General features: G+C 33.4%; 1 protein-coding gene across 2 annotated transcripts in view; it reads right to left on the reverse strand.

The window, feature by feature from the left end:
* CAP2 (cyclase associated actin cytoskeleton regulatory protein 2) overlaps positions 1-25941 on the reverse strand; it is a 157487-nt gene that overhangs the window by 107571 nt on the left and 23975 nt on the right. For both annotated transcript variants that reach the window (XM_051970643.1, XM_051970644.1), the window contains exons 2-3: positions 22070-22191; positions 16356-16456 (exon numbers count right to left, since the gene is read on the reverse strand). In XM_051970643.1, the coding sequence (XP_051826603.1) occupies positions 16356-16456; positions 22070-22190 (222 nt within the window). In that variant the 5' untranslated portion in view covers position 22191. The remainder of the gene's footprint in view (positions 1-16355; positions 16457-22069; positions 22192-25941) is intronic.

Genomic DNA, 25941 nt, shown 5'->3' on the forward strand with positions numbered 1-25941 from the left:
AGGACTTATGCACAGTCTTGCATCAACATAGTTTGAGCCTCCTGAGTTCAGGACACACTGCTATCTCATTACAAATGCCATCCAAATACAGACAGTCTCTGAGAGATTCAACAGTTCTGAGGAGAACTGCCTTGTGTTTGAATTACTCAACCAAAGAATTCAATTTTCCTTCAAGAACTGGACAGTTTCTGTAGAGTAGCAGAGACAAATTTATTGGAAGGCTATTTCCTATCCTGTTTAATATGGCACATAGTGGCAAAAAAATGAATTAAGTTAGAGAAGGGGAAGAAATCTGGGGTTGTCAGAAAGACATTGTGCAGCTTTAAAATGTTTAAACTTTAATAACAAGGATCATAGGAAATTTAATGGAAACAATCTGTACAAGACAGTTAAAGGCAAAATGATTTTTTCTGCAACTAATAAAGAGCAGCTCAGTAGAACAGTGGATAGAGTTCGGGTTTATAGATAGGAAAACATCTTCCTGAGTTCAAATCTGGCCTTAAACACTTATTAGCTAGCTGTGTGACCCTGGGCAAGTTGCCTCAGTTTTCTTGTCTGTAAAACGAACAGAAGAAAATGGCATACTACACCAATATCTCTTCCCAGATGGGTTGATGAAGAGTTGGACAAGACTGAAATAACTAAACAATAACAAAACTGATAAAGTGTTCAACTATTTTAAGACTCAATTTATTATTATTGTCAATATCAGTTATAATGATAAGTATTTACATAGCACTCTAAGTTTTGCAAAGTGCCTCACATATGATCTTGTTTAACTGTCACAACAATACTGTGAAGGAGATGCCTCTACAAAAAAGAGGTTAAATGTCATGCTCAGAGAAACATGGTAAGGAAATATCTGAGAAAGCACTTAAATTTGGGTCTTCTTGACTCTATATTTAATAGGTTATCTGCTATGTATTACCTAGATGTTTTACCTGCCATAGATATTTTTCATTAGTCACAAGAGTGAAAAAAAATATTTTGTATACAATTGTGTAATATGGCTAACTTATGTTTCAATATATTTGTCTTCAAAAGATACTTAAAAATTGTCCTAAAATGCCTATGATTTATGCTTCTAAAGTTAAAATGTACACAGTTTTTCTGAAAATCCTTTAAAGTTACTAGTCAAATCAGGTATAAGGTTGCGATATAATTTTGGACAACTCACTTTACTAACCTTGGATTTCTCATTTCTAATAAGTCATCAAGGGAGAAGTAGTTTTGATAAATATTAGATGATCTTGTTGTTTAGTTGTTTCAAGTCTAGTTCTTTATGAACTTGCCATTTCCTTTTGTGGAGCATTTCAGAGATAAAAAACTGAGACAAACAGGGTTAAGTGACAAGTCCAGGGTCACATAGCTATTAAGTGTCTGAGGCTAGATTTGAACTTAGTAAGATGAGTCTTCTTGATTCCAAGACCAATGCTCTATCCATTGTGCAATCTGGCTGCAGATGATCTTATGTTTTATGAGACTGCTATTAACCTTTCATTTCTAAAACACTTATTTTCCAATAATGTTTCCTTTGCCATAAATTGAACGTAGCACCCTGGAAAAGACCAAGTTCAGCACAGTAATTTGTTAGATCTTTTTATCTTGTCATAGTCTAGGTTAGACAACTCAACTAAAATGGAAAAGGTAGGGAAAGTGTTAGGTTTATAATAATCCCAATTTTGTCACTCACTTGTCACTTGAACCTTGACCATTTGTCCATTTTATCTTTTGGAGTCTCATCTTCCTCATTTTAAAATGAGGGCATGGACTGCATGATAGCCAAGCTACTTTTTTGGGGTAGGGCAAAAAGAATGGACTTATACTCAAGAGGGCAGATACTTATTAGCCATATGATCAAAGGCAGGTCACTCAACCTCTTACAAACCTCAATTTCTATCTTGAAAATGGAAGTAGTGATACTCATAATATCTATCTTACAGTGTTGTTATAAGAAAAGTGTTTTGCAAACCTTGAACCAATATTACCAAAATGAGTTTTATTGTCTCAGTGCTAAAGATGACTATTTTACATGATTCTCTGAGATAAAAAGAATTCTAATTGATTCTAGAATCTGAAATCAAAGGTCAAAATTTGTAACTGTTCTTTATTCAAGTCAATTATTGAAACTCTGTCTCATGAACATAGTAAAAGAATAGTTTTCTTGTGCTGTGGATTCTTAAGAAAATATTTCTTGAAATAGATTCTAGATAATGACTTTCATCTACCTTTCCAGTCTCGTCCAGCAACACTCCTTCATGTAATGCACATTCTAAACAACTTCTGCTACTCTCTGTGCTTTCCTGTTTTGTTCAGTCCTAGTGTCTGTGCTTTTCTTTATTTCATCCATCATGTATGCAATGAACTATTCCATCTTTTCCCCTTTCAATATTTACTTGATGAAGGCCTTCCCTTCAATTACAATGCAGACACCTAATCTTTGACACCTTTTCTTTAACTGCACTGACAAGTGATCTTTATCTGTTTATCACAGAATTTTGTCACCTCAATTGTCAGTCTTCTTTTTAACAATCTGAAGATGTGCCATTCTCTCTATTAAACTGTAAGTTTCTTCTTTTAAAAAAAATATTTATTTACAAAGCATATGCATGGGTAATTTTTCCAATCTTGACCCTTGCAAAACCTTTTGTTCCAAATTTTCCCCTCTTCCCCCCCTTCCTTAGCTGGTAAGTAGCCCAATACATGTTAAATATGTTGAAATAAATGTTAAATCCAATATATGTATACATATTTGTACAGTTATCTTGCTGCACAAGAAAAATCAGATCAAGAAGGAAGGAAAAGAAAAACTGAGAAAGAAAGCAAAATGCAAGCAAATAATAGAGTGAGAATGCTATGTTGTATCCCACACACTATTTCCACGGTTCTTTCTCTGGGTGTAGATGGTTCTCTTTGTCACTGAACAATTGGAACTGGTTTGAATCATCTCACTATTGAAGAGAGCACCATCTATCAGAATTGATCGTCATATACTCTTGTTGTTGCCGTGTATAATGATCTTCTGGCTCTGCTTATTTCACTTAGCATTAGTTCATGTAAGTCTCTCCAGGCCTCTCTGAAATCATTCTGCTGGTCATTTCTTATGGAACAATGGTAGTCCATAGCATTCATAATTCATAATTTATCCAGCCATTCTCTAACTGATGGGCATCCACACAGTTTCCAGTTTCTAACCACTACAAAAAGGGCTGCCACAAACATTTTTTGCACATGGGGGTCCCTTTCCCTCCTTTAAGATCTCTTTGGGTTATAAGCCTCATAGAAACACTGCCGGATCAAAGGGTATGCACAGTTTGATAACTTTTTGAGCATAGTTCCAAATTGCTCTCCAGAATGGTTGGATCCGTTCACAGTTCCACTAACAATGTACCAGTGTCCCAGTTTTCTCATATCCCTCCCAACATTCAGCATTATCTTTTCCTGTCATCTTAGCCAATCTGACAGGTGTGTAGTGGTATCTCAGAGTTGTCTTAATTTGCATTTCTCTGATCAATAGTGATTTAGAGTACCTTTTCATGTGATTACATATAGTTTCAATTTCTTCATCTGAAAATTGTCTGTTCATATCCTTTGACCATTTATCCACTGGAGAATGGCTTGAACTATTATAAATTTGAGTCAATTCTCTATATATTTTAGAAATGAGGCCTTTATCAGAGTCTTTGGATATAAAAATGTTTTCCCAGTTTATTGCTTCCCTTCTAATCTTGTCTGCATTAGTTTTGTTTGTATAAAAACTTTTTAACTTAATATAATCAAATTTATCTGTTTTATGATCAATAATGATCTCTAGTTCTTCTTTGGTCACAAACTCCTTCCTCTTCCACAAATCTGAGAGGTAAACTATCCTATGTTCTTCTAATTTGTTTATAATATCATTCTTTATGTCTAGATCATGAACCCATTTTGAACTTACCTTGAGATACGGTGTTAGGTGTGGGTCTAAGCCTACTTTCTGCCATACTAGTTTCCAATTTTCTAAGCAATTTTTGTCAAATAGTGTATTCTTATCCCAAAAGCTGGGGCCTTTAGATTTGTCAAATACTAGATTGTTATAGTCATTGACTATAACAATGTTATAGTCTGTGAACCTAACCTATTCCACTGATCAACTTCTCTATTAGCCAGTACCAAGTGATTTTGATGACCACTCGTTTATAATATAGTTTTAGATCTGGTACACCTAGACTACCTTCATTTGTTTTTCTCTTCATTAACTCCTTTGAAATTCTTGACCTTTTGTTCTTCCAGATGAATTTTGTTATTTTTTCTAGGTCAGTAAAAAAACAAAAAACAAACAACTGTAAGCTTCTTCAGGAAATGGACTGTGTGATAATTCTCAGAGCCCCAAGCAATGCCTTGTCATGCTGTGTTTATACTTAATACATTTTTGTTAAATTGAATTAAAATGTTCCAATAAAATTATTGGTAGGAATCCAAAAGTGATGCTTAAGTGAAAATTTAAGTGAATTGTAGATGATGTAGGGCAAGGATGAGGAACTTTTTTTTTTCTGCCAAGAGCCATTTTGGATATTTATAAGATCATTCATGGGCTATAAAAATTATCAACTTATAGAACTCAAGCAGTGGGAAGCTGTTATACCCAGCTTTCAGGTCATCATCACCTGTAGGTGCCTTAGCAAATAATTTGCAGGCCTTTGGCAGACCTTCCCCACCTCTGATGTAGGGGACTATCAATTGCTCCTTTGAGGAGCAGTACAGCTGATGATGGAATCCAAACCTAAATCTATTTCCAATTTGATGGTAGACATAGTATATACTTACATTATTAAGCATTTAAAAGGTTCAAGGTTCTCTTCCTGATAGAGGTACTTTACTAGTAAGTACAAGATTGTTTTTAAAATAATCTTGTCCCATCTGTAGCAAAATAAACAGACCCAGCCTTTCTTTTTATTATATTGTCATTCATTCTAGGTAAAGGAATGCCTGAAAAATATAATCTATTAGTAATAGCTTTTCTCTACCTTAAATTATGGGAAAATTTGAAAAATGTTGCTTTTCAGTGTTCTTCAGCCATTTTCTTTTCATATTCTCAAAAAAAGAAATTACTTCATCAAACTGAGAATGCTTTCTACAATGGTGACAACTCTGAAGTGAAAGCTTTATTTCTTTCAGTTAACAGTAAACAGTCATCCTTTAGCAGGGATTCAGTCAGTAAGGATTCTTAATTTGAAATCCAAGAAGTTAAAAAAGAAAACTTTGATAAATAGATTTCAATATAATTGACTTCCTTAGAATTTTATGGATTTCTAATTTATACATTTAAAAACATTATAAGAAGAGGCTTTACAGCTTGTCAAAGGGATCTATGATACAATAAATTGATTAAGAATTTCTGAATCAGGTAGTTCTAAAATGACAGAGCCCACTAATTGTTCCTCTCTCATTATGCAAATAAGAAAACTGAAGCCAAACATACATCTTTAGGTAGAAGAATTGGGATCCTTTACTGCTTGTTGCCTTTTTTCTTTCAAGTAAGTAAGTTAGAGAAAAAAATATACTCTCTGTACAACCAATCTAGCTAACCAGTAGTATTCTTAATCAGATTTTTCTCTAACGAATAACACTTCCTAGACCAGGTCATTGTTGTTCCATGCAAAATGGGAATGCTTTCCTTTTATTAAAAGTAAAATAACTTGCCCATTATATTATTCTTTTAGTAACCTGAATAACTTGCTCATTATGCAATTATTGAATTAGTGGAGATTAGTGGGCAATCATGAGATTTAGAAAGGCAATCATAATCTAAAGCTAATGAAAATTTATTTCAAATTACAAATCTGTAATTATATACATCAAAATAGTAATAGGAGCACTTTCTGTGGTAGTTAAGAACTAGGAACAAATTACTCCTATTGATTCAGGAGTAGCTAAATAAATTGATGAAATATCACTGTACTCTAAGAAAAGATGATTATTATAAATATAGAGAAGCACTGAGAGCCTTACGTGAACTGGGAAACAATGAATTAAAAAAAAATGAGAAAGATAAAACAAATATTGACTTTGATATTATTAAATGAAAAAAGTATTAATGAAGGACAGTTAGTGGCATAGTGGGTAGACCACCAGCATTGAAATCAGGAGGACCTGAGATCAAATTTAGTCTCAGACACTTACTAGTTGTGTGGCCCTGGCAAGTCAGTCACTTTACTCTAATTGCCTCCAAATTTAAAAAACAAGGGAAAACAACAATAATGAAATAATGAAAATTGAAATGTCAGAAACACACAGTTGAAAGAGACCTCAAAGGCCTTCTAGACTTGGCCCAAAACAAGAATCACAAGATTAAAACTACATAGCTAACTAACCAATAGCATTTTGATAGCCTCCACATTGAGACTTTTAAGAGTAAGATTGTAAGACTACTTAAGAGTAAGTAAGGCAATTAAGAAAAGTAGCTGTTGGAGCCTTCTTAAATCCCCAAAGAACTATGTAGAACTGGGGAAATGGAACAAATGGAACCCTTATGCCAAAGAGTACACTGATTTGGGTTATAGATATGGCTAATGAGGAAGGCTAAGGTGAGGTTCAATAGGGAATTTTTTTTTCTATTTTAAATTTTTATTTAATAATTACTTTATATTGACAGAATCCATGCCAGGGTAATTTTTTTTACAACATTATCCCTTGCACTCATTTCTGTTCCGATTTTTCCCCTCCCTCCCTCTACCCCCTCCCCTAGATGGCAAGCAGTCCTATATATGTTGGATATGTTGCAGTATATCCTAGATACAATATATGTTTGCAGAACCGAACAGTTCTCTTGTTGCACAGGGAGAATTGGATTCAGAAGGTATAAATAACCCGGGAAGAAAAACAAAAATGTAGATAGTTCACATTCGTTTCCCAGTGTTCTTTTTTTGGGTGTAGCTGCTTTTGTCCGTCATTTATCAACTGAAACTCAGGTCTCTTTGTCAAAGAAATCCACTTCCATCAAAATATGTCCTCATACAATATCGTTGTTGAAGTGTATAATGATCTCCTAGTTCTGCTCATTTCACTTAGCATCAGTTCATGTAAGTCTCGCCAGTCCTCTCTGTATTCATCCTGCTGGTCATTTCTTACAGAACAATAATATTCCATAACATTCATATACCACAATTTACCCAGCCATTCTCCAATTGATGGGCATCCATTCTCAATAGGGAATTATTTATAGCACTTGATGATCTTAAAGAGCAATGAACCTTTTTTTTGGGGGGGGGGAGATATCTGATAAACATCTGTTCCATTCAGAGTTGGGCTTGCCCACTGGCACCATGTTGGGGAGGAAAAGATAATTTTCTTTAACCTCTGTTAGGTTTCAGAGATTGAGATTTCCTCAAGGTGAGTTGGGGAAATCTATTGATCAATACATTTTCTTAGACCTTGTTTCATTTGGTTCTACTTCTGTAGCCAGATGACCAGCTCTGCTGTTTTTTATTTGTGTGACATTGAGAGGAATCACTTTACTTCTCTGAGACTTTTTTCTGAGCAACATGTCAATCAAACCAGAAACTTCAGGTTAATTAATCTGGCAGTTTTGATGATCTGGTTACCTGTCTCTATTATTTAAATAAACAACATAATTGGTAAGGCTCTCCTTTACAACTTTTGTTTCTTATAGTTTCAAAAAAGTCACTTTTTCAATAGAATATTATGCACTTTGTCATCAGGTTTTATGGCTAACATTATACATTTATGATGAATGAAATTTTATATTTATAGGTCTCCTTCACTAGGGAAGCTAGTATTGAAACAGTTTTGTGATTAAATATCACACTGAAATTGCCTCATAGAAAAAATGCATTTAGATTGTACTAGTAAGAGACATTACATTTAGGTTATCTTTCTCTGATGATTCTCATTAGCTCTTAGGGATATATGGACCTCGGAACCAATTTTTAGAGTTGACCTTATTCTTCTTGGTAGTCTGGATCTGTATCTCACCACTGCTCCCAGCAAATGGGAATTCCTGACTCCTTTCTTTCACTCACAGATACACAGAGCATTGAGCTCTCACCAGGAATCTTCATTCTTTCAGGGATTAGGAAAATGAAATACTTCTCCTATGATCCATTGTCTATAGTGTTAAACCAGAGAAAAAGATATAATTACAAAGTGACAGTAGTATAGGATCAACTACCAGATACAGAGGATCAGACTTTTTTTGGGGGTGATGTGTCCCACACACATTCCTTTGCCAAATTATTTCACTTAAATTCTTCTAAGATTTTTTAAAAAATTCCTTTCTATAAAAGGGAATGATATTTTTACTACCTACTTAGAATTTAGCTAACATTTTTTATATAGTACGTATTATGTGAACTATGCAAGATGCTTTGTAATTATTATTTCATTTGATCTTCATAACAACTCTGGGATGCAGGTGTTATTATCTCCATTTATAATTGTGGAAACTGAGGCAAACAGAAAATACATGACTTCACGAACTAGTGTTTGAAGCTGGACTGAACTCAGATTTTCCTGATTCCAAGTGCAGTGCTCTATGCATAGTGTCACATCTATGTGAAGTGAATCCATGGGAGTAAAAGGTGTTTCCTTCTTGTCATGTGTGCAGGGAAGTCGGACAATAGCTGAGAGTCAAAGCAAGTTGCTGGCTGTACAAGGATGTTCTCATGACCTGCTTACTTGGTGGTCAGCAGCTGATGTGCTGGGTAGGCTCTCCTTGGATTGATATTCTCTCACTGTTCATGAAGTATCCATAAGGTGCTCGTGCAGGCTCTTTGCACAGTGACTGGAGAATGCTGACTGATCATGCTTCTAAAACTGTATAAAACAAAGGCTGTGTTGCTCAATAAACTTTTCCTACTATCGTTGACTTTGGTCCCATCAATCTATTCCTGAGATGGAGTCTGAGCGGGTCTCATGCTCTCCAAGTATATGGAAAACCATAAAGTACTGTATAAATGTGAATTATTATTGTGATTACCTATGAAAAGAGATCATTCTGTATAACTCCTTGGCAAATCCAGTAAGTCAAAGACACCAGCACAGGGGATTTCCATGTGCTGAATCATACAGCATGAAGTAAAATGATCCCTGGATTTAAGAGCCAGAGAACCTAGTTCTTTTCATTACTTATTGTGTGTGATCTTGACCCTCAATGCCTTGACCTTTAATTCCTTGATCCCTAGCTTTACCATCTATGATTTAGAGAAAAAATATGTCTGCAAACCATCTCATGTGTAAGAATCAAATGAGATAATATATGCAAAGTACTATATAAATGTCCGCTTCCCTCTGCTTCTAGGAAGGAGCAACAGTTTATCAATCAATCAATCAAACAGTAACTATTAATTAATCAACTACTATATGTCAGATGCTGTGTTAGATTCTGGAAACAGAAGAACAAAGAATGAAATGATCCTTACTTTCAGTGAATTTACAATCCCCTAACAGAGAGGCAATGAGTATATATAAAACAAAAATAAGACCAATATTAAATTTACAAATTGTAAACATGCTGTATGTAATAAGTTAACATTAATTCAATACAATGCAATTTTGGAAGGAAGGCATTAGCAATTAAGGGAGGATGAGGAAAAGCTCAATCTGTAGCTTTGGCCACAACTATGGGGTCAGTAGATTACTAACAACTTTTGCAGCTGTATCTGAGAGATTCAGAAGCTTTTTGCATTAGATTATGCAAGTCTTCCTATGTTTCTCTGACTTCATTGTTTCTTGTTTCACCTACTCATTCTTTAGGATTAGATCCAATTAGTTTTTGGTCTATTTTCCCTTGGCCCTTTGTTACATGTAATTTTTATTGCATCACGATCTGAAAGAAGATGTATTTACTATTTCTATTTTTCTGCTTTTGATTTTTAAGGTTTTCATTCCCTAATACATGATCAATTTTTGTGTAGGTTTCATGTACTGCCAAAAAAAAAGTTATATTTCTTCTCATCCCTTAATTTTCTCCAAAGGTCTATCATATCTAATTTTTCTCCAGTCAATGAGCATCTACTTTGCTTCTAGTTCTTTGCTACTAAAAATAAGGTAGTAATGTAGATATTTTGTTGTATATAGAAACTTTGTTTTTGTAATTGAATTAAATGGGACATATATCAAAAATGGGATATTTGGACTAAAGAGATATAGACCAGTGATCTCAAACTCAAATAGAAATATATATCTGCTAGCACATTCTAACACAGGGAATCTCAAATTAACATTATGTTATAATACACTTTTATTTATTTTGTTACATGTTTCTCAATAGTATTTTAATCTGGTTCAGCCCACTTGGGAGTTTTGCGGACTCTGACTTTGATACCTCTGGTGTAGATATTTTAGTCACTTTCAATTTACAATTTTATCAATAGTGTATCAATATACTTGTCTTTCTATAACTCCTATAATCTTGTTATTTTTTTCATCTCTGCCAACTTGTAGGTTATAAAGTGAAACCTCAGAGTTGCTTTGATTTGTTCTTATTGTAAATGAGTTGGAGAAATCTTTCATTGAGTTGTTAATAATTCCCAACTATTTTTAAAGAACTGTTCATATATTTTGACCACTTTTCTATTGGGGAATGACTTTTAGTCTTATACATTATTGTTAATTACCTATATAACTTGGATATCACACCCTATCAGAGATAATTGATACAATCAACTACTTCTCTTATCTTTTGTTGTTCAGTTGTGTCTGATTTTTTATGACCTTCTGAACTATATGATCCATAAGATTTTCTTGGAAAAATGGTTTGCCATTATCTAGACAAACAGGTTAAATGACTTGCTCAAGGTCACTTTGCTAGTATCTGATTTGAACTCAGATCTTCCTGACTCCTGGCCCAGCACTCTTATCCCCTGCCTTTCTTCTTATCCTATTACATTAATTTTGCTGTGTAAAACCTTTTTAATTTGATGTAGTTGAAATTGTTTTTACCTTTTGTAATCACATAATTGTCTCAAATCATTATTTAAATCATGTCATTCTTTTTCTCAAAAGCTTGCAAAAAACTCTCTTTCACCTACTGAACAAATTCCAAAATATTTGACCTGATATTCAAGGCCCCTCTACAATAAAATCTAGCCTATCTTTCCAGCTGCATCTCCTGTTACTTCCCCACAGTTACTCTATTATTATATATATATGTTTTTATTTTATAATAACTTTATATTGACAGAATCCATGCCAGGGTAATTTTTTTTACAACATTATCCCTTGCACTCGCTTCTGTTCCGATTTTTCCCCTCCCTCCCTCCACCCCCTCCCCCAGATGGCAAGCAGTCCTGTATATGTTAGATATGTTGCAGTATACCCTAGATACAATATATGTTTGCAGAACTGAACAGTTCTCTTGTTGCACAGGGAGAATTGGATTCAGAAGGTAAAAATAACCCGGGGGGAAAAAAAAAACAAAAATGCAAATAGTTCACATTCATTTCCCAGTGTTCTTTCTTTGGATGGAGCTGCTTCTCTCCATCATTTATCAATTGAAACTGAGTTACTTTATTATTTAACCAAACTGATTTAGTCTGTGGTTCACTGCATATTCTGTGTTTTCTCCCCTCACATATCATTCTTTCCATCTGGAATGCTCCTCCACCATCAAAATATATTTTACTTCTCAAATCTTAGGTCAAATGCTACTTCATCTATGAAGCCTTCCCTTGATATTCTATCCATAAAGAAAGTCAAGCAACATTATAAAAAAGTAAATTGCTGACAAGCTGCTGATTCAGACCGCTGGAGAATTTCCTTTGTGATTGATATAATAGATCTTGACCAAAAATTATATTTCAGAAAACTTTTTCCCTAACCCTTCCCCCAGACCTCATTTGAGCACTTTGATTCTTTTTCTGTATTTGTTGTATTATTTTTACATTATAGATATATATGTATTATATCTTCCAGAGAACATAAGCTCCATGAAGGTACAGACTATATTTTTTATAAACTATCTACCTTGCCCAATATTCTGAATGAAATAGGCATTTAATGATATTCAGGGTGGTTTTTTTCAGTCATAGCTGACTCTCCATGACAGCTAGTAAGTTTCTGAGGTCAGATTTAAATTCAGAAGAGGTTTCCTGACTCTAGAGTCAGTGCTCTATCCACTCTGCCACCTCACTGCTCAGATGTTTGGTCAGCTAAATTGAATTTCAGTCAAAAGAGAGCATACAGTGAAAAAAGCACCTGTTTTGGAGTCACAGGATTTCAGTTCAAATTTTGCATCTACTTCCTTGGTAAAATTGGGAAGCATGTCCGTTAATCTCTCTGGGGCTTAGGATCCTTAAAACTAAGAGGCTACAACAGATTTTTTTAAAAGAGAATTTTAATTCTAAAACTAAGATCTCATGCTATCTCATTTCTGTAGTATGAAGATCTCTTTTTGGCAATATATCAAAATATGACAGATCAGGTGTTGTGATTCCCTTCTCTCCACACCCCTCCTCCCCGTGCCTTATATATTATACTCATTTTTGCAATGAATGATAGAATACCAGACTTGGAGTTGGGAAGGTCTAAGTTCAAATGGAGCCACACACATTTACTAGATGTGTGTGATCTGGGCAAGGCAGTTAATTCCAGCTTGTCTCAATTCTTCCCTCTGCAACATGGGGATAATAAAATCACCTATTTCCCAGAGTTTTAGTGAGAATAAAATGAGACAACTCTATAAACAAATATGTTGCCTCAGTTTTCTCATCTGTACAGTGAATTGGAAAAGGAAATGGCAAACCACTCTAGTATCTTTGCTAAGAAAATCCCATGTAGAATTATAAAGCATTACACATGACTGAAGCAACTGAAAAACAACAACAAATTGTAAAACACTCAGCACAGTTCCTGACACACAGTAAGTACTATATAAATATTATCTATTATTAATGAATCATGGAATTACAGAATTAAAAGGAGCTTAATAGTTTATTTGTTCATATAATAATTAAGTTATAGTGATGTTAGAGTTTAAAATTGCCCAATATCTCCAACCCAGTTAATAACAGAAATAAGACTAGCCCTGAGTGTTCCTGAGTTTTCTCAATCCACTTTCTTTCCATTATACCAGGGACACAAAAATTATTTTGGGAACCTTGAGTCACTTATTCATTAAAACTATTGGCTTCCTTATGCCTACATTATATGATATATAACAGATTAATAAAGAAAGTTGAACATGTTTCACCACTTCTCTAGCATCAGTCAAGAAAGTAAAGTTTTAGTAAAACAAAAAAATCACCAGGGAAAAATATAAGGCAGACCAATGGATTGATGTCCTATAGATGAAACACAATCAAATGATTGAGTTTTCACTTTTTTGGCCTCATAAGACAGATTAAATGATTCCTCATTTTGATACTGAAGATTGTTGTTACTCTAAAAGAACAATTATTAAATTTTGCATTTTTTCCTTTTTTCTCCCTTTACTTAAGTGAAGGACAAACTGTATTAATACCCTTCTTGGACTCAATGGTGAGGAGTTTTTCTCAAGTTAAAAAGCAATTTAAATACACCATTTGGTTCATGTTCCATCCAAGTAGAATTTAAAAGATTTAATCTTTTTAAAATCTGCTATGTTCTTCAGTTTACTACAGCCTTCTAATTGTAGTTATTAATTCTCTCTTTTATGTGGTCTTCTCTGTCAATAGACTATTGAACATACAATAAGTCAAGCCCAAACCAGGGTCAAACATATTGCAGCAGACGTTAAATCATAGACTTGCTTCCCCTTCTCCACCTTTTTATTTTTATTTTTTTTGTAGTACCAATGAAACAGCTTTTAAGAGTTAAGGACAGGATTCAACATGATGCTCATTTGTGTCACTTATTTAATATAATATAAAAACCTGCTAGCCTCTCATATTACCATCCTGCTCAATCAGGTATGTCAGCTCTTTCTAGGCAACAGGTGTGTTCTTGAAACAAAGTTCAACCCCCATTCTTGGCTTATGGGAAAGGCAGCAGCTGCAAGCTTAATGCTCATGACACATGGCCTATAAGACACAGAAAAAAATAAACTACTTGTTCAGAGTGTTAGTAATACACAGATGGGTTATGGCAGCCTGGATTTTCTGCTATAGACTCACAGCTTAAACCTTTAAGTAAAAGGTTTTGTATTTTTTTTCCCCAGCGTTAACAATGACAAATGTGAATTTATTTTTAATTCTATCTCACAGAAGAATGTGCCTATTTTGAAATATCTCCTTATTTGAAACATCAAATACAAAGATAATAATGAAATTCATATGGAAAGAAAGCATTGATCACCAAGATCATCGACATAGTGATTGAACTCACTACAAATATCTTATATATGTAAGATATAATGATCCTCAAAGTTCTCCAATAAGAATTTTTACTCAAATATTTTCATGGTAAGAATCCACTTCTTTTGGCTTTGATGAGAAATTGCTGATATAAAGTATTTTAGAGCATTTTACCCAATGCTCTAACTTTTAAGCATAATGTATATTTTAATATTAAAATAATGATACAACAATTACCTAAAATGGCAACAAACACAGCAAAAACAATAGTAATATTAAGATGTTAAGAGAGTATGTTTTCTAAGCTCAGCTTAGAATCTTATTCATTTCAAATTCTTTAGCTCAAAGCACTACAGTCAGAAAACTTAGCCACAGTTGGCTAGAACTATTAATTTGAAGCATTAATATTGAGAGCCAGAAAGGACTTAAATTATTACCTTGTTCCTCCCACCCCAAATTTCTCATGCCTTCCCTTGCCCTCAATTATAGATGAGGAAAAAAGAGAACCAGAAAAGTCATATAACTTATTAGAAACATAACCAAGACTAATTCTAGGTCCAAAGCCCTCTTCACTTCACTTCATTATCCCCAAGTCAAGGAGAAATAATGATTACAAAAACTTTTACTTCCTTCTGTGCCTTCTCCCTCCCACTCACTAATGTTTTACTTATAGTGGTACTCTTAGGCAAAGCTATGTGCATTTATTCATTTTTAGATTTATAAATGAAAGAGAATTTGAAAAAAAAAAAGCCAAGGACACAAATAGACGATTTTTTTTAACTTACTCTGTCCAAGCCAAAGTTTTATCTGAGAATCAGGTTTCTAGTTGCATTTAATGTTACTGTTAGTACTAGGCCTGACTGGTTGCTGAAAATCTATAAGCATACAGATGTCTGAGATGTGTGAACACCTTAATCAGAGAAAATAAAGGCAAATGAAAAATGAATGCTCTGGTGAGCACATTTATTTCTTTATTCATTTGCTTCCTGGATCAGATTTGCAGCACTAAATCATTTAAAAATCTGTAAAAGGCAGAAAAATGGAACAAAAAACAATAACATAGTGACCCTCTTGGATAGATCAGGATAAACACCAAAGTTACTAAAAATCTGTCATCTGAATCAAAAACATTTGAACAGTCTCTAAACTACAGATTCTTAGCTTGGGTATTCTTGGAGTTTCTCATTATGTCTTTTATAAATATTTTGATAACAATATTTCAATATAAGTGATTTTCTTTGTAATCCTGTGTATTTGATTTTGTGTATTTAAAAGCATGATTCCAAGGAGTCCAGAGGCCTCACCAGATTGTCAAAGGGGTCCATGAGACAGACAAATTTAAAAAACTCCTGCTCTAAGCTCATAGTATGAGATGATCTAGAAGCTAGAAGATTGCCCAATTTAAATCGGCAGTGGCTTGCTGTTATACTCCCTGCAGAATGAAAAGTGTGGAGGCAGTAGGGAGAGGACAGGAAAGCTGATTTAATTTTCTCTTCATTGTAACAATGCATACTTGCATAGTCCTTTCAAATTTAGAAGCCTCAGAAGTTAAGCAGTACAATAAAATTATTTCTATATTACAAATAAGGAAATAGACCCAAAAAGATGAAAGTGTCACCAAACTAGTAATTGTCAGAGCCAGAATGTGAATCTGGATGTTTTAAGTCTAAAACTTATTTGAATACCATGTATCACTATTCCTCCTCTTCCTCCTCCCTTGATTACATGATCATCACTCTTCTTCTTCCTTTTCTTTCTCCTCCTCCTCTTACTACTACTACCACCACTACCAGCTAATTTATATAACTATATATATTTACTTTTTTCATCTTCACAACAACCCTTAGGGTAGATATTATCTTCTCTATTGGAAAACTTAGGCTCCAAGAGATCTAATTAAAAAGCAAAAGAGGGAAGATTCAAATCCAGGTCTTCCTCATTCCAAGTCCAGAGCTTTATCCATGCCATTATGCTGCCTTCATCAAAGCCCACTATACCGAGAAGAATTCACTGCTCAGCAAGCAGTGACAGTGTTTATGCAAGTCATTCTCTTACTAACAAGCAAGTAAAACAGAAAATACTCACATGAGCTTCTACATCCCCAGCAAGGATCTTACTGTTCCTCAGAAATTCAGCAACCATGCCATTCATCAATTTGTCAAAAGCTTCCACTGAGGGTGCAACACCTTTGAAAGAAGGACACTTTATTACTCCCTGGTTAGCTCAAGGAAACAGCTGTTACTATCCTTTCTTAGATAGAAGGGCTTAACTCATCTTGTTCATGCAGTCATTCATTTTACTCCTTCAGTATTTATTGAGGACACATAAGGTACATGACTATATCAGAAAGTATAGCTTGGGTGATCTACAAAACATTACTTATTTTCCTACTTTTCATTTTCCTGAATGAATTATAAGCTAGCTGCCAAAATAAAGCCTTGCAAATACCCACTACTAAGTCACTCACCTGCGGGAAGGAAGGATCACTAAATCATAGAATCATCAGATTTTAAGAAGTAATAATCAGTAGTAATCAGTTTTTTGCCATGCTTATTTTGTGCATCATAGGTGAGTATATATGTCTGTATTGTATATATTTATGAAAAATGCTTATGTGCTAACAAATATATGGTACCCAATGTCATACTGGTCAAACTGGCAATGATTCTAACCCTCAGGTGGGGATAAGTATGAATCTGAATGATGTAAAAGATTGAGTTTTTTTTTTAGCTATTAATCAAAAGAGATGTCTGGGCTTTTTTATTTGGAATGTTTCTGTTTAAGTCCCTGTTGAAACCCAGATTTCTGTTCATAAAATTAAGAAACTCTATTTGACAACCACCTTCATGAACAATCAGCATCTCATTAAAAAAAACAAAAAACATTTCTTTAAGATTATATTAATTGTCCCTAAGGGAAACAATACCTGTTTTGGGAATTCTTCATGGTTGGTCTATTATTTAACTCAGAAACCTCAAATAGAGCCTTGCTCTCCTGTACAAAGTCTAAGAATTCTTGTACTAAGGGTCTTCTTATCTTGTTCATGTTTGTATAGATAATAAGCAAAGAAACTAAGATTTGAACTTAAATTTTTGGACTTCAAAATCATGGTTCTTTCCATTATTTAACTGACTCCATAAACACAGTCCATAGGCCTGTTTCCCACATAAAGGAAGGTACAATGAGAACTTGTTTCCTAAATTATTACTATAATCATTTTAAAGTTGCTTTTAGCTATAAAACAGTATAATTCAATTACATGTGCACATTAAAAATTCATTAGGGAGATTTTAAAAGTAAATTGTAGTAGACATATTTTTCTTCATTAAAGTCAACTTAAAAAGAGTTTTCTAGGGGAATGCCTCAGGGATTTGTGCATGTATTGGTTAACATTTATATCAATGACTTAAGGCAAAAGCATGCATAAAATATCAAATTTTCTGAAGACACAAATCTAAGAGTGATATCTAATAATACAAAGGATGAATATCAGAATCAGACTTAGGGTTGAAAACTACCCTAAGAAGATCTGTGATAAGAAGAATGTTCCATATACACCAAAATAATTATAGCAGGACTTTTTGTAGTAGCAAAGAATTGGTGAATGCTTAAACTAATTGTGGTCATATTCTTTCATTTTACAGTTGACTGAAACTCAGAAGGGATGACTATCCAAAGTAACACAAGGAGTAAGTGGCATAAAGTAGATTTTAAGACAAGATGTTAGGGTCATATCCAAAAAAAAAAAAATCTTGATAGGCTAGAACACTGGATTAACTCTATTAAGGTGAAATTTAATGAGAATAAATATAAAATTTATGCTCAGTTTTAAAGAAGTGACTTTATAAACAAGAAGGCATGGTTACATAGCAATTTGGAAAAGATTTGAGAGTTTTAGATCACCATGAATTCAACAAGATGATGTGACAGTCAAAAAACATATGATAATCCTAAGTTATCATATCTAAAAGAGATATCACTTCTAAGAGCATGGAGTTCATACTTCTATTTGTATATACCATAGTTAGACTGTAGCTGAAGTATTGCATTCAGTTCTAGTGGCCTCAGTTTAGGAAAGGAAACATAAACTGGGAAATAAGCAGACAAAGGCAATCCTTCCTTGATAACCATTGTTATTTAAGTGGGATATGATGCCTCAGGAGGTGGTAAGTTCACCCTCAGTGGAAGTCTTCAAGTAAAAGTTGGATGATAATTTCTCAAATGTTTTTTCTGGGAACTAGACAGAAACTGAAGTATCTTACAATAATAAAATCATGTGTTTCCATGATCACTGAACAGCATTAGGAGCTCATATGAGGTAATGTCCCACAAATCTTGAGTAGAAAAAGTCAACTTGATCTCATGACTTTTTTAATGACAAGAAATTTTGGAGAAGAAACAAAGAAATGAATTAATGGAGATTTCTAAGATATGAAGATTTTCATGTTGAGAATATTGAATGATTATAGTACTGAGGAATTAAAAAAAAATTTTCATTGGTATCTTTTTTTTATTCCCAAAATTTCCACCATTATTCCTCCATACTCCTAGATGACCATTCTTTGTAACAAATAATTTTTTTTTTGAGGCAATTGGGGTTAAGTGACTTGCCCAGGATCACACAGCTAGGAAGTTAAATAATATTGTTTTAAAGAAAAAAGAGAAACTTGAAAAATTGATCAATATATCAAAAAGCATCTAAAATATATTCAATGTTCTAGAAACAAGGAACTCTCATTTCTGCAAAGGAATTGATGGGAAGTGTCTTCTTTCTCTTCTTTGGGTCCATGTTTTTTCTTTGAAATTTTGAAAAATTCAGTTTTGATTGCTTTGTACTTGTTCTTTCATTTATGTTGTATTAGTTATTTTGTATATTGACTGCTAACTTTATTCTTCATCAGTTTGTGTAAATCTTTCCATGCTTCTCTGTATTCTTCACATTCATCTTATTATTCAGTATAATTATATTTGATTACATTCATATACCACAATTAGTTTAAGCATTCACCAGTTCTTTGCTACTACAAAAAGTCCTGCTATAATTATTTTGGTGTATATGGAACATTCTTCTTATCACAGATCTTCTTGGAGTATAATAGCTAATATTCATATAATGCTAGACCTGGTAAAAATTTTTAATTTTACAATTATATCATTGTCCTCCAAACAACCTTGGGAGATAGATACTATTATTATTCCCATTTTACAAATGAGAAATTGAGGCAAACAGAGCTCTTCCTGACTCCAGACAACACTTTATCTACTGTGACACCTATCTACCCCTAGTATATACCTAGTATTGGAATTTCTGGGTCAAAAGGTATGGATATTTTAGTCACTTTATTTGCATAATTCCAGATGTAGCAAGGGTTTCAAAAGTATTAACATTAAAAGACAAACCACAAATTCAAGGCTGAATATGGAGTGAAATGTCTATTCTTCCCCCTACCCCTTCTTTCTTCAGATATAGAGAGAAACACACAGATAGAGAGACATAGACAAAGACATATGTAGACAAAGTCAAAGAGACATATAGACAAAAAACAGACTGAAAAAAAATAGGATTAGAAAGGTTAAAAATCAGAGACAGAGATGGAGAGAAGAATGTGAGGGAATACTGAAGGTCACAATAAGGAGGAGGTTGTCAGGATTAAGAAGGTCAAAATATCAGTAATTTTTAAAATACTAAAATCTTTGAGGAAGATATTAGGGTATTAAATACATAAAGTAAATAGGTTAGCAAACTGTTGCCTAGTTGTTCTTAAGAACCTGCTTTGCTGAGCAGATGAGAGTGATTTGTTTTATCAGTTATATATAATGTGATTGCAACAGTTTGTTTTCAGATAATCTTCCCTAAAATAATGTTGAATCTATTATTTTCCTTAGTAAATCCCCTTTTCATGGAGAGTGAAAAAAGACATATTTATTGAATTGAAAAAATTCAATTTGGCTCAGTCCCTGTCTGAATAAGTATGTCTTTAACTAATGAAGTTTTAGCTTATTCAGGGGCCTCTCAGAATCATCTTTTAAACTTTAGTCTTTATTGTTATCATCGTTGTCTTCTTTCTCCTCTCTTTCTTCATCTCCTTTTTCTCTTTCTCCCTCTCTCTTTCCTTCCCCCTTTTTCTTTTCTTCCCCCTGATATTCTTGGTCATTTGTACTCAGTTATCTTTAGAGAAATGTCTTGTGATCACCTGAGGTCTATAGCAGAATAATAAAACATGCCGAGTATGAGACAACATGAAAATGTTTTCTTACAAGTGCAGACTAATGAATCTCATGTACCAACTGTTTAGCTTACAAAAAGATACAAAATGAAACCACAGATATGTCTCAGTTGATGCAGAGAAAGCTTATGGAATCCTGACAGATTTCTTTTAAACAATGTTCCCTTTCAATTTCCTCAAAGACATTTCTATTTTCATTCTGTTCAGAATAAAAAAAAATGAGCCTGCACATTTGTGCTCACAGTAATTTTTGTCTCTGGGCATGTAATACAAGGCACAGGGCTAAGTAAACCTGAAATTCTAGAAGCACTAACATAAATCTTGCCCCGTGGAAGCTTTTTCTAACCCCCAAAGCTTTTCTCAATCCCAAATAGCCTGAAATATTTCCAAGTGGGTATGAAATAGAAGAAATTTAAAATGGGACAAGGAAGAATTGTAAAAAGAATTGGTAATGACCTAGAGAATTTTAGAGAATTTAAAAAATTCTCTAGAGAATTTTAAAAACACTTTACCAAGTATTGTCAAGGAAAATAAATTCTAATACTAATACGTCTTTGTCAGAAAGTGCATAGCAATGGTCATATTGGTCACTGCATTGATCAGAGTTTTTAAGTTTTTCAAAATTATTTCTTTTAATAAGATGATTGTTTTTGTATAAATTGTTCTCCTGATTTAGCCTGTTTAACTTTGCTTCAGTTTACACAGGTCTTTCCCATGTTTCTCTAAAACCATCCTTTTCATTATTTCTTATTGACTCAATAATATTTTACTATATTCATATACCATAATTTTTTCAGCCATTCCTCAGGTGATGAGCATCCTCTTATTTCCAGTTCTTTGTAATCACAAAAGAATCTGATAAAAATACTTTTGTACTTACAGATTCTTCTCCTCTTTTTCTCATCTTTTTGAGACTTAAGCCCTGAAATCTTAATAGAACTTTTGCTTATAGAGTAAAACAACTTCATAGGATCAGCTAGAAGTAATGTTGAATTGTGCTTCATAAAGAGTCTAGTCTAGTTATACAGAAAGAATGAGGAATCTATCTTTTCTTCCATCTTCTCTCACCTGAAGGACTCGTAAGAAAAGGGAAAATTGAGATGAAGTCTGTGCTTATTTTGAGACATGTATAAGGTAGTTACTTCTTAAAGTGCCTGAGGCTCATAGTCCATAACCTTAATGATAGTTCTCTACATCTGAAATTTAAAGAAAACAATGCTTCTTTATGTTCTGACTCTTTGGCAGCTTTTCTTTTCTTTTAAAAAAAATTTCTCAGAATTTAGTGTTATATACAAAATGAATATATGCATCTATATATATTTATACACACATAATAAAACAGAAAAAAATCTTAGTGAAGTCTAGAAAATGGACTATATTCTTAACAGTCCCTAATATCAACACTTTTTTCAGTGGTTCACAAATTTTTGTTTTCTTTGCTATAGAAATTACTTTTAGGTTTTTTGGTTCGATTGTTTTATAATAAAGCAGACTGCTTAGTTCTCAAATGAGATAGGAAAGAAATCTGTTTATATTATAAGACATAAGTTCAATAATACCCATTGGTCCTACCTCCATTGACTCCATTAACTGTTCCACATTCCCCATGAGATCCAGTTGTCCCTGAAAACAATGATTCTAGGCGGATTACAGCTTTCTCCAGCCTTTCCAGCAATCCTTGTGTTTCTGCCATTCTGAAAATAAAAGGGAACAAAAATGCTTACAATATTTATTAATCTTGAGTAAGAATAAGAGCTCAGTTTTAGGATATAAATGGTAAGAAAAACAGCCAGCATTCAAAAAAGTCTGCTAATAAATTCAAAAAGATTTTTATATTAACAAAATGTAATCTGGAGCATAAAAGTCTGAATTGGGAGAAAATGTGGTATATCCAGTCCATTTTCTTTCCACTTGGCTCAAATAAGTAATACAAAGTTCAACATTTTACCAAATACCTGTTTTTTATTGATTTTCCATTATAAACTAATTTCTAGTTACAGACTCTGTGGCAGCCAACAATTACAGCATTTCTTAGTATTATTTATAGAATTAAGAGGCATGAGGTTGATTCTGAACAAAGAATTGATGTTGGTATCTAAGATAAAAGGTATAAAAGGTGTTTTGAAATTAAAAGCCTCTACAATTTAAAAAAAATGTGTCTTTGTAATTAAAAAATTAGCAACTCATCTATGCTCAATCAATAAGACCCTCAAATGTAGCCACATAAAATTTATTTCAGGGATACCAGAATTCAAATCTTCTCTCAAATATTTACTAAATATATGACCCTGGGAATATCACTTAAGCTTTTTTTTTAAGTGTTACTTTTATCATCTGTAAAATGGGAATAATAATAACATCCACTTCCCACAGCTATCAGATTTTGTAAATCTTGCAGCATTATATAAATAGTAAATATTGCAGTTACTATTACTAACATTGTTGTTGCAGACATCAAAAACAGAAATTCAAAGTTGGGGAAAAATGAGAATTCATCTAGTCTAATCCCTTTGCTTTACAGATGAGAAAAACTTTGCCATGAAGTTAAGAGATCAGCCAGGGATCATATAGGTAGTGAGTGAGTGTCAGAGGTGGTAATGAGGCCCCTTTATCTTCATCCACTAACTACATTATATAGAGTGACACTATTTTGTGGCTGTTAAGTAGAAGTTTGCTTCAAGTTTTCTTTCTTAATTTGTACTAACATAGTAACAGCATATATTTCTCTAATAAGGTCAGAAAATAAATTTTTAAAAAATGATCTAGTCTAAGGATCTATTCTACTTTTAAAAGATCACCTGCCTCAGTTTCTTAATGTCAGAACATATTTAGTCTCACTTTTTGGCAAGTTCATTAACTTCTCAGTGCTCTAGGATAGCAATGTCAAACAATAGAAAATACTCTTTTTGGGCTATGTGCAGACTTAGAAAATCACAAACTAACATTATGTTTTATGTTATTTTTATTTATTTTTTTAAACATTTCCCAGTGATGTTTTCATTTTGTTTAGGTAGTACCCAGGAATTTTGCAGGATGACTACTAGCTTGACATTTCTTCCTAGGCAACTTAAAGACTACAAGTTGTAGTAGAGAAGGTGCTGACTTCTAGTTGGAAGCAGATTCACCATCTGGAACTTTCCCATGCTAATACATCGCAAGTGTGGTCCCTATTTCTATCTCCTATTCCTGAAAATATTCAGTTCAGTAAGACAGGAATTATTTCCATTTCATTCAAGAATAGCTTCTCATTATATATAAAAGATCTGATAAAAAGTATTTCACCAATTTATGAAAAAAGGCACAATGATCTTGTTTAAACTTCCAAACTGGATAAGATTAAAAGATTATTTTTGGCATGGCTAATAATCATAATCCTACATGTAATAGAAAACATTGTTCTTCATCAGATTGGGGCAAAGAAGACCAGTCAAAATTACATCCAGTTTGGTCACTGTCACATAAACAAAACCTGTGCTCACCTCTTATTTAAAAACAAACATTCTGCTCAGAAGCAATGTCACAAATATTTTGTCTTGCTAATTGATAAGAAGTACATGTTGCTTCCAATAAATGATTCTGTTAAGTCTAGATCCTCAAGAAACACTAAACCAATTGGTAATCCTCAAGTTTAATAAACTACATTAAAACAACCAAGCAATAGCCACCGTAACTGATAGAATAATTAAACTTACAGGACCCATTAGCTGTAGGCTATTTAGAATGTAACTAGAAGTAAATGTCTTCAAGGACAATTTTTTTTTAAAAAAAAAATTACTATTAGATAGTATACATTCTATCTTTTGCTTAATTGTTTTTAAACACTAGGTAAATAATGAGTGATTTGTTTTAAAATATCTATAAGGATCATTTTATTTATTTATTTTTGCAGTTCTTATGGTTTTTAATCAGGATGGGATAGAACAATTTTAGAGTGCCCAACATCCCTAAAAGATAAACTAGGTATGTGGCTGACCAAGAATTTTAAGAAAAAAAAAAAAAAGGCATTAGATATCCATCTAAAAATATCTTGAACATCCCCTCCCCCCCAAAAAAAATTAAAAGTAGATAATGTAGGGGACTTTCAAATGCTGGTTCCAACAACTATTTCAATAAGGAAGCCTTGGGGAATGAAACTGGATAGTGGAATTAGGTCACTGCCCAGAAGACATTAAAAAGAACCCTACTGCAACTAAAGCCACAGTGAGGGTTTCTCACTTTCAAGAATATATAAACTTACTTTCACAAACAGTGCAATGCAAAGATATCAAATACGTTACTCACAAGCCACAACATTGCTGAGTGTTTCAATAGAACCAGATTAAAAAGCAATTGGGAAATATTTAATAATATAAATAAAATATAATAAAATGTGGAAAAATTAATATGTGGTTTTCTTCAATATGCAGCCTTAAGGGATCTTTATGTATGGTTTAGTGGCCCCTGTTTTTGAGTTTGACACCATGGGTGGAAAGCCTCATTCTGAACCAAGTGAGGTATTCCTGTGCTACATAGAAATTTTGCTATTCTGAAATGTAGTCTGTCTCAAAATTTCAGATGTAATAGAATACAATTTAAAAAAAAAATTGTCTTCCAAGAGCTAAGTCACACATGCACTTATTTCTATTTTTTATTCCATTGGTCTTACATTCCCATTTAGTTCAGCTACTATGGACACAATTTATCATTGCACTTTTAAAAAGCAAGGTTACACTTATGAAGCACACATATGACTTTGTTTCTTCTTGACCAAGAGCCAGATGGTAATCAGATATGAATGGTGGATATCACTATCTATTTTGAAAAGTCCTTTACTCTGCAAATGTGGTAGGGAGGCTTTCAAAATATGGGCCAGTGCAGACTGCACTGCTGAAATTAGAATCTTATCCCAAGAGAATTCAGAATTAGAAAGTTCCTTCGTCTATTCTTTCCCTTTACACGTCAGAGCTTCTGCTTCTGTCTCATTCGGAAAATATATTTTAAAAAAAGGAACATAATTGAATCTTTTACGTAAATTTTATGAAAGGGAAATAAGTATCTGTGGGCAGGTGAAGACCATTGGAGAAATGACGAAAGCTGCCCTAATCTTTTAATAGTTACCCATCTGTTTGCAGTTGTCTGAACTCCATTGCTTAACTTGCCAAATGCTGCAGAAAGCTAACCCATGACAGGGAAGAAAACCAATCTTTAATTTTTGATACCTCTTCCTTTCCTCCACTGCCCCTCCTCTCTCCCCACCAACAAACAAAATTTCAACCATCCATAGATGCTGAGACTGCCAGCTGTTTGGGGAACACTTGTTTCATTTCATGCTTAGTACTCTTTGGCATGCTGGAACCCTAGGCAGCCACACTGTTATGCCCTCACTATCTTTAAGAGGAACTCTCTGTGTAAAAAAAAACAAACAAAAAAACATGGCTATAAATAAGTGTAGGATAGGGAAATGG

This window comes from Antechinus flavipes, chromosome 1 (assembly GCF_016432865.1).
Source record: "Antechinus flavipes isolate AdamAnt ecotype Samford, QLD, Australia chromosome 1, AdamAnt_v2, whole genome shotgun sequence".
Lineage (NCBI taxonomy): Eukaryota > Metazoa > Chordata > Mammalia > Dasyuromorphia > Dasyuridae > Antechinus > Antechinus flavipes.